We start from the raw sequence: 8,542 nt of genomic DNA, 5'->3' as shown, positions 1-8,542 counted from the left end.
TCCTGCTGTAACCACATGTATTAGCCCAATCTGGCTGTCATCAGAAACAGGCCAGAGCCATTGGTCTGATGTTCACTGGAGAAGCGGGACAAGGAACTGAATGTTTGACATGATCCAATGTGGGAGAAGTTTGCGGTGTATTGAACCATCTGTATTTGTTCCTACAGGATCTTTGGACTCCGGAGGAGCTGATTCCTGAAAACCTAAAGGAGAAACACAGGTAAGGTGGGCCAAGTCAACCAGGACTGAAATGTAAGTGTTGGAATTAGGGGATGGGTTGGACTGGCAGGGATGGTACAAGGAACAGTAATACTGAGGAATGGGCCAAACAGGAACAGAAAGGGTGGGAAATGCTGCTACAGAGGAGGGTTAGGCATAGCTCTGTGTACTGACAGCCCTGGTCTCTGTTTTTTCCCTTGCTCCCGAGAGAGGATCAGGAGAAGCAAAAGCAGGAAACTGTGGATGTGGAAGAGAGGGAGAAGAGGGGTGAGTAAAAGAGCTTGAAGAAGGACTTGGATGCAGTCAGCCAGGCTTAGTCAGGCTAAATGTTGTCTTTTCTTCCGTCCTCAGTCGTTTGAATGCTAACGTAGATGCAGACTGACTTGAATGGCTCAGCAAGTCTTCTCACTGTTTATTTTCTCCTTCTTTGATGCATGTGTAATCTTGCAAAATCTCACTGCGTACCTCTCTGGGATGGGAACTCAAAGAGCACTGTGGCTGGAGAAGCTGAGAGCAGTGGTGCCTGAATACGTGACAAGCCTGTGGACATGCAGATCCCTATTCAGTATGGCAGGAGTGTCTACACCTAACCTGGTTCAACTCCACGAGCCCAACTTCAAACAACATTTTTCTGAAGGGGACAAGGAGAGAGTGGGGGGGAATGGAAACCGGAAGCAGACTATTTGGCTTGGGCAAGTCTTTCCCTGAAAAGCACAAGTCCGAATGTTTTGTGGGTGTGTGAACACACAGCTTCTTGCAGGGCTCTGACCTGGAGTCTTTGCTTGAAGTGACCCCAAGTGATTCTCTGCTGTGACACATGGGAGAGCAGGTCATTCTGAGGGCCTGAGTGCCTTGGCATTCTTGGGCATCCAGAGGTCAGAAGAGGGTAGAAAAAAGTCCAGAGATCAAAAGATCAAATCACCGACTAATACCCCTTGCTTCTCTTTGGGGCTGAAGAAAGTAAAAAGTTTCACTGGAGATAATTCTGGGATAATATGTGTGATGGAAAGGAGGGTTGATGGAGGTGTTTACCTGCTTCTTTTCTCCAGAGCCTCACCCCAGCAGGCTGGACCTGTTCTGCTGCTGCAACCCACAGTGCACTCAACTTCCCCCAGCTCCCTGCTGCTCTCCCAGCAAGCCCCAAGTTTCTGCTGACTCCTGAAGCGCTCGCTGTAGGCCAGCTTCCCCAACTGATGCTCTGGTCCCCTGAAGCATGCGAGGGGTGCAAGTGGCCCAGGTCTGCGAGGAATGGGCACTTCTGGGGAGCTCTCCTGTCTTATCAGAGAATGTATAGTGTCTCTCCACTTCCTTATCCAGGCTGGGGATTGGTGTCTGAGGTCTTCTTGTCCAAAGCTTGCTCATGCCTATCTGTACCTGCTTCCCGACAGGCCCTCTGCCTTTTGAGGGCATTGCTGTCACGATGGATTCCCGCCGAATGAATGGAACCCAGAGGGTTGTGTTCGACAGAGTGCTGACCGAGTCTGAGTGTAAGGATCTTCTCCGCCTGACAAAGGTGAAGCCTGGGGTTCGTAGGAGCTCCTGTACCTGTACTTTCCTCCTCAGCAGGCAGGGCTGTAGTGTTTCTATGCATGAGAGATGGCAGCCTAACATGTGTCATCTGCATCCTTCTCTTCCAGGCAGCGGGAGAAGCAGGGGATGGCTACCGGGCAAGGCGGTCGCCTCACACCCCACATGAGAGATTTGAAGGGTTAACTGTTTTGAAAGCCATGCAGGTAAGTGGCTGTGTGAGTCTGCCACCTTTGTGATTATCCAGAAAGAGAGTTTGCCACCCCAGCATTTCTCTCTGTGAAGTGCACTCTGCATGGGGTCATGGATGTGTTATCTTCCTCGCAAGCACATGTGCGGTCTCCCCTGATCCTCTTCCTCTGCAGTCACATTTAGGCATGTTGTACATGGAGGGCTTGACAAGTGCTTTCTCTCTTGTGGGACAGGGTTTGGGGATTACTACTTGTCCCTGTACAGTAGTCTTACAGACCTAGAACTGGAGAATAAATTAAGATGGAAGGAGCCTCTGGAGATCTCTAGTCCAATCCCCTACTCACAGCATGGCTGATTCCAAAGCTAGATGAGATCCCTCAAGGCCTTGTGCAGACAAGTCCTGAACACCTCCAAGGGCGGAGATTCCCCAGCCTCTCAGGGCACCTGTTTCAGTGTTGTACCACAGGAGGGAGGATGAAGTTTTCCTTTGTATCTGGCCAAAATTTCCTTTGCTACAGCTTTTGCCTGTTACCTCATCTTTTCAGCGTGTCCCTCTGGGAAGAGACTGTCTTCTTCAGTACTGTGTACGTGTATCATTCTTAGAATGTCTTTATACCTAAGTATCCTAACAGGCTTGTTTTTCACTTCTAGCTGGCCCAGAATGGGGACGTGGACTGGAGAGATGCCAAATTGCTTCTGCAGGCCAGTGAGAAATCGCGGAAAATCATAGAGTCCTATTTCACTCCTGGAAAGATGCTCCATTTCTCATTCACGCACCTTGTGTGCCGCACGGCTGTAGCTGGTAAAGAGTCTTTCACCCTACCCCTTTCTCTCTGCCCTATTCTTTCTTGAAACCGAAAATGCCCACATTCTTTTTTGTGATGTGCCTTTTCAGAGGAACAGGGAGGTCGCATGGATCTCAGTCATCCTGTCCATGCAGATAATTGTCTCTTGGATCCCGAGGGGCAGGAGTGCTGGAGAGAACCTCCTGCCTATGTGTACAGAGACTACAGGTAAGAGAAGAAGGCGACCTGCATTAGATCATGTGGAGATCAGAACGTCTCTCCGGCTCCATCAGCGGATGAGCTCAGCTTATAGAAACCAGGTGATGGGGTTGTTGGCTCAGAGCCCGCCAGGACTATAGGAAGCATCAGGCTGCATCAGCGGCTTCAGCACAAGGTGTGAAACACCTTTCCTGGGCTGGGAAGAAGATCTGCCCTTTCTCCCTCTCCTCCCCTCACAGCTAGCATTAGCAGAGAGCAGAACAGGGCTGGGAGGCTGCACGGACTAGAACCATGGTATCAAGTTGTCGTGTGGGTCTACCACAGTACTGCAGTCCGCTGCCAGCCCTCATGACAGTCTGTGTCAGGTAATCATGTTCTGTCTCTCACAGTCCTCTGTGCATTACAGGAGAGGGAGAACCAAGCTCCTTGGGTCTCCTTTGAGCAGTCACTGTGCTTTGGTGACTCTTCTCACTGTTCATCTCTCTCAAGATTTGCTGCCAATACTTTGTGTTGGGGTTTTCCCATTCTATGTGAGGTTTTTTTTCCAGCCTGTGGCAGGTTTTGTTACCCTTCTGTGAAAGAATCTGAGATACAGTTTAAAGATGATAACAATTGTTGCACACTGAAGCCAAATGAGGTCGGTTCACTACAGTCGATTCCTCCTATTTATCATCCCATCCCTGGGCATCCAGACATCTTACTTGCCTTTTCTTTGAGTGGTAGCTGTATCCAGAGCAGAAATCTTCTCTGAGCAGCCTATGGTAAGGATGTGGGACTTGGACTCAGTGATACTGGAATTCCCTCTGTTTCCCTTCTGATATAGATGCTGACTTGGTATAGTCAGATTGTAAAGTTACCAAGCTCTGTCATGTAACTGGTTAAAACTCTGTCCCTGCTGTGGGAAAGCTGTCCTGTCACCTCACTCCTCCCAGAGTAGGGGGCTTCTCTGACTTCTACTTAAATATGTGTTAAAATACCTTTCTCAGATCTGTGCCACTGAGCCATTTCAGTATTCCTGTCCTCTTGCAGAGTGAATTTTGATTGCCCAACCAACTCATAAGGGCTGAGCTCTTCCAGTGTCCTTTTGAAAGGGGTCCATGTGCTCCAAGCTTCCTGAATCCATCCTATGTATTTGTGCTGGGGTCGTTAGTGAAACTATTGAACAGGATTTGACCCAGGGGCCCAAGAGTCCCAGTGGTCCTCCTCCAGTACTCCTTTTGGTGTCAGTGGTGCGCTCATCACTGCATGCTGTTCACACGCTCTTCTTCACCTTCTCTGTGTTCATTAGTAATTTCTCTTGTGGCACCGTTCTGAGTGCTTTTGCCAGAGCCCAAAGAGCTGAGATCGAGCACGTTGTCTTTCCCTGGAAAATCAACTGCTTTGTCAGAGATGGTGTGGCTAGCCCAATCTGCTTTTAATACCCTCATGATACATTTTAAGATTGTTTTCAATTTACCTCTTGTCTTCAATTATCCTTCTCCTCAGAAGTGGAGACTGAAGCCCTGCAGACTATGGAGGTCAGGCTAACAGGCCTGTTTATGCTTCAGCCATATCCCAAGCCTCCTGCCCCTTTGTGCCTGGGAGAGCTTTCCTTCCTTTTTTTCAGTGGTGCTACCACCCTGACTTCACAGCCTTATTAAAACCCTGTGGCAGAAGAGCTATAACTTCCTGGGCTTCAGGGTTAGTAATCCTCTCACTGTCCTTATGTCCTTAAAGTTTTGCTTCAGCAGCCAGTGTTGGTTTCTATTTCTTTCTCCCATTATTAAGCCTCTCTTCTTCCTCTGACATTTTCTATTAGTTTAATTGTATACCAAGAGGAATTCAAGTAGTTCGTGGTCCATTCTTTCACCGAGTTGACTGTGGTCTCACCTGCTCTGCACAGTGGCCTCACTACTTCTCTTTTTATCTAACGTTAGTAAAGAAATTTCTTGTTTTATTTTTATTTTCTGCATGCACTAAGCCTCTTTTCGGCCATTCGTATGTTACCCTGAAATTCCTTGACTCTTAAGGCATGCCTTTCTTTGCTGATCAGTCTCCTCTTCCAGGCTTTGGATTATTTTCAGTCTTAAAACATAACGTCATGCCAGGTAAGAACCAAGGTGTCTCTAGTCCAGGGCATTGTCACAGCAGTGCCACAGGTGCAGGCTGCAAAGGATTAAAAAAATACCCGAAACAAAACAGGACAAGCGCATAGAGCTAACTGCCTGGCACACTCTTCTGGCTTCCTGTGGCTTGCAGCTCAAGGACTCTCCTGAGTTAGGCACTGCTGTACTTAACACCCCCAAATGGATTCCCCTGTTAACTGGTCTGGTCACTTTTTGAACTTGTGGCATCATTCGGGTGTCACAGCGTCCTGCGACAAGGAGTGTGGGGAAGCACCTGAGACAAGTGAGCTTCACCATCCACACGTCCTCTTTCTTTTTGTCCACAGTGGCATTCTCTACCTCAATGATGACTTCCAAGGCGGCGGCCTTTTCTTCACTGAAATGGACACCGTGACTGTCACAGTAAGTCTGGGACTGGCCAAAAGAAGGAGGGGGAGGACTGAGGGTGAGACTTAGTCTGGGCAGAAGAAAACAAGTTGGTTATTGGATCCCACCACTCCGAAAACAATCCAGTGCTATGACAGATTCAAATCGGGACAGCTAAAGGCAAATGGAGGCAAATCTCAGAGGAGAGGTTAACTCCTTTCTAGCTGAGGTGTCCCAAGCTGTTCCAGTCTGTGGATGCTGACCTGTGTTGTTATTCCCTTCCCAAGGTCTACTCCCAGAGACAGTGTTACTGCTGTACAATGACCGTATACCCCAGAGCAGGGGGCTGCTGGTTTCATTGCCTCTTCTCTCTCTCTCCTGGCAGGCCGAGGTGCGCCCTAAGTGTGGGAGGCTGGTAGCCTTCAGCTCCGGCAAGGAGAACCCCCACGGCGTGTGGGCAGTGAGCCGTGGCAGGCGCTGCGCCATTGCTCTCTGGTACACGCACTCCCAGGAGCACGCTGAGCAGGTGAAGAACCACGCTGGAGAATCGGATACAAGTACCTCCAAGCCAGGTTAAATCCCTCTGAGGAATGGCTTGTGGGCTTTCCCATGGGACAGGGTGTAGAGCAGCAGCTGAGGGTTGTCCTCTGACAAAGGTACCTGGTGGAGAGCCCAGCTTGTGATGAGTCCTGCAAGAGAGAACGGGCTCTGGGGAGGTTGGGTGGATGTGGCAAAGACAAGATGTGTCTTGTCAGCCTCTGCGAGCAGGGCGAAGACCCTAGCAAGGAGGGGTTGACATCTGCTCTGTCTCCATGGCTGCAGGAGCGGGTGAAGGCAGAGCAGCTGATGGAGCAGAGAGCTGTGGAGCAGGACCGGCGCGATGGAGAAGAACGTCATGGGGCTGATCACAGTGGCAGATCCTCCTCAGAGTCTCCCATTGCCAATGGCAGAGCCACGCCCACGAGCCAGAGACACAAGCCTAGCTCAGACAGGACGCATCACCCCAAGGGACTGCGGACCAGGGATGAGTTCTGAGTACATGGGACCAAGGGAACAGGACTGACACACACCATGGCCTTGGCAGGTCGTGGTCGCACCAGGACCACAGGGGCCTGGAGCTGTGTATTAGCATGTTAGAGCCGTAGTGATGGGAAGGGATGCAGCTTTCTTCTTTGTGACATCCCAGCAGCTGAAACATGGGAGTAGAGACAGAGAGAATTAAAGTCAGTGACACCAGGAACTTTCTTCACTCCCTCACCAATGTGTTTGTGTCACTCAGAAGTAAGAAGGTAGGGTCTACTCACTCCCCTCCTCTCAGTGCCAGCTTCTCAATCAACCAGGGCCGAATCGGAGAGGGGGAGGAGGAGCCTGGGGTCTTTCAGAGGCAAGGGCTGTCTCACATTCAGGAACTCAAAATGGGAGCCTCTGAATTTCCTGGGCACCTGCAAGCTTCAGAAACTCACAATTGGTCTGAGGGAGGGAAGGTGAGGGACTGGTTATATGGAATAAAAGCAAAATGCTGGACACAGATGTTGGTGGGAATTTGAGTCTGTACACCAGGAGGGAGACATGCGCACCTGTTGCTGGTGGAAATTTAATTAACAAATGGTGGAAGGAGATTGAGCTCTCAGTGAAAGAAAACAAAGTATTTGCCCAGATGCCACCTACTTCCAATAAAGGAGAGCAAGAAAGGTCTGCCATGGCCAACCCCTGGAAAGGGTGGGGAGCGCCTTTAAGCAAAAGCACTGAATGTTCACGTTTCCCTGTAGCAAAGCTGCTTTTTTGGGGGGGGAGGGGAGGGGGGGGTTGTTTTGGTTTTTTTGTTTTCTGTTCTGTGCAGCAAATTTCCCCTGAAAGCAGGAGAGATATTTTGTTTATCATTTTCCACCCTCGTACAAAGACAATCTGCTGTCACTGCCACGGGGATTAGTGTCCCGAGATGGGATTATATTGTAGCCAAACAGGAATTGAATGGGGTGGATATGGAGTATCGAAAAGAGCAGTGACCCTTTTCCTGGGAAACATTAGAGCCAGAGATCAACCTGTGGTCATGACATACACAGGCCTTGAGGAGAGCTGTGCAGGGACACCCACCCAACAGTTCGGATGGAAGAAATTGGTAGGGCCAGGGCCAGTGATGGGAGAGGTGGGTGGGTGATCCCCCTCCTTGTAGTTGGCACAGAGACCCTGCTCTGTGGAAAAGGAAGTCTTTCCTCGGACTAAATCCCAGCACTTCCTTAACACCCAGGCTTGGGAAACCTTGCATTGGCAACGCTTTTTGCTTCCCATCCTCTCCAGAGTCACAGGCAAAAAGCAATTTGATGCGTGCATTTCGAATTCCCTCTCCCTGGTGGGAGATCCATCACAGCCCAGCACTCGCATCTCCATCTCCATGATGTATGTAGGGGCGTTGGACGGTTCCCGCTTGATGAGGACATGTTGGGGGGTGAGGGGCCAGTGTCCATGTCTCTGGCTTGCTTTGCCCAAAGGTGGCCTGGGTGATTAGACTGATGGTCTCCTGACGTCAGATGAGATCCGTTAAAAGGTATTTATCTCGGGCTTGGGCCAAAGCCGCAGGAGAGATTAAAAGAGATTGAGGCCAAGATAATCCTCTCGCAGCATCCCACTAAAGTGGCTGCCAAAAGGCACACCACCAAATCTTTTTGCCACTCCTGGCCCCTGTGCCCAGTTCTGGTTTTCCCCATGCAGAGCCCAGTTTGCTGCCCAGAGAGGGTGTGAGCTCAGCCCTGCCATGGCTTTCGCCTCACCAGGGCCACCCCAAGTGGCACCACCCCTCTTCCCGCCCTGCCCAGTACACATTTGTCACACTGTCCCCAGGAAAACGGGAACTCCTGCGGACTGTGAGGTGCAGCAAGCCCTGCCTGGTGGCTGGTAATCCTAGCCTGTTCTGGCTAATCTTCGCTTTATTAGTTTGTTGCTGATATAAACCGAGGGAGTCAAATCTGCCTGCGATGGTTTCTTTCCCTTCAGGAGCAGTGTGCTACTCTCTCTTTTCACCCCTCCCCATCCACCTGCTTTGCATTATGTCCCAATCCGATTTCCCCAAGTCTCTGGTGTCTGATTTAATTTGCCTGACGCTGCTTCTGGAATCAGCCCTCCCCCCCCACC

At 50.3% G+C, this 8,542-nt stretch overlaps 1 protein-coding gene across 1 annotated transcript in view; it reads left to right on the top strand.

Annotated features, from left to right (window-relative positions):
* Nucleotides 1–6,448, top strand: part of LEPREL2 (leprecan-like 2) — a gene marked incomplete at its 5' end in the record, with an annotated part of 9,561 nt that extends 3,113 nt beyond the window's left edge. Inside the window, 9 exons of the mRNA XM_010191121.1 lie at nucleotides 168–220; nucleotides 428–486; nucleotides 1,608–1,732; nucleotides 1,857–1,952; nucleotides 2,590–2,740; nucleotides 2,834–2,951; nucleotides 5,374–5,449; nucleotides 5,799–5,939; nucleotides 6,236–6,448. Coding sequence (XP_010189423.1) covers nucleotides 168–220; nucleotides 428–486; nucleotides 1,608–1,732; nucleotides 1,857–1,952; nucleotides 2,590–2,740; nucleotides 2,834–2,951; nucleotides 5,374–5,449; nucleotides 5,799–5,939; nucleotides 6,236–6,448 — 1,032 coding nt within the window. The remainder of the gene's footprint in view (nucleotides 1–167; nucleotides 221–427; nucleotides 487–1,607; nucleotides 1,733–1,856; nucleotides 1,953–2,589; nucleotides 2,741–2,833; nucleotides 2,952–5,373; nucleotides 5,450–5,798; nucleotides 5,940–6,235) is intronic.
* Nucleotides 6,449–8,542: the final 2,094 nt, after the last annotated feature.

This window comes from Mesitornis unicolor, unplaced genomic scaffold (genome assembly GCF_000695765.1).
Source record: "Mesitornis unicolor isolate BGI_N332 unplaced genomic scaffold, ASM69576v1 scaffold41538, whole genome shotgun sequence".
In the NCBI taxonomy this organism is placed as follows: Eukaryota; Metazoa; Chordata; class Aves; order Mesitornithiformes; family Mesitornithidae; genus Mesitornis; species Mesitornis unicolor.
Note: the sequence above shows the minus strand (reverse complement) of the source record. Positions and strands in the feature narration are given on the sequence as shown.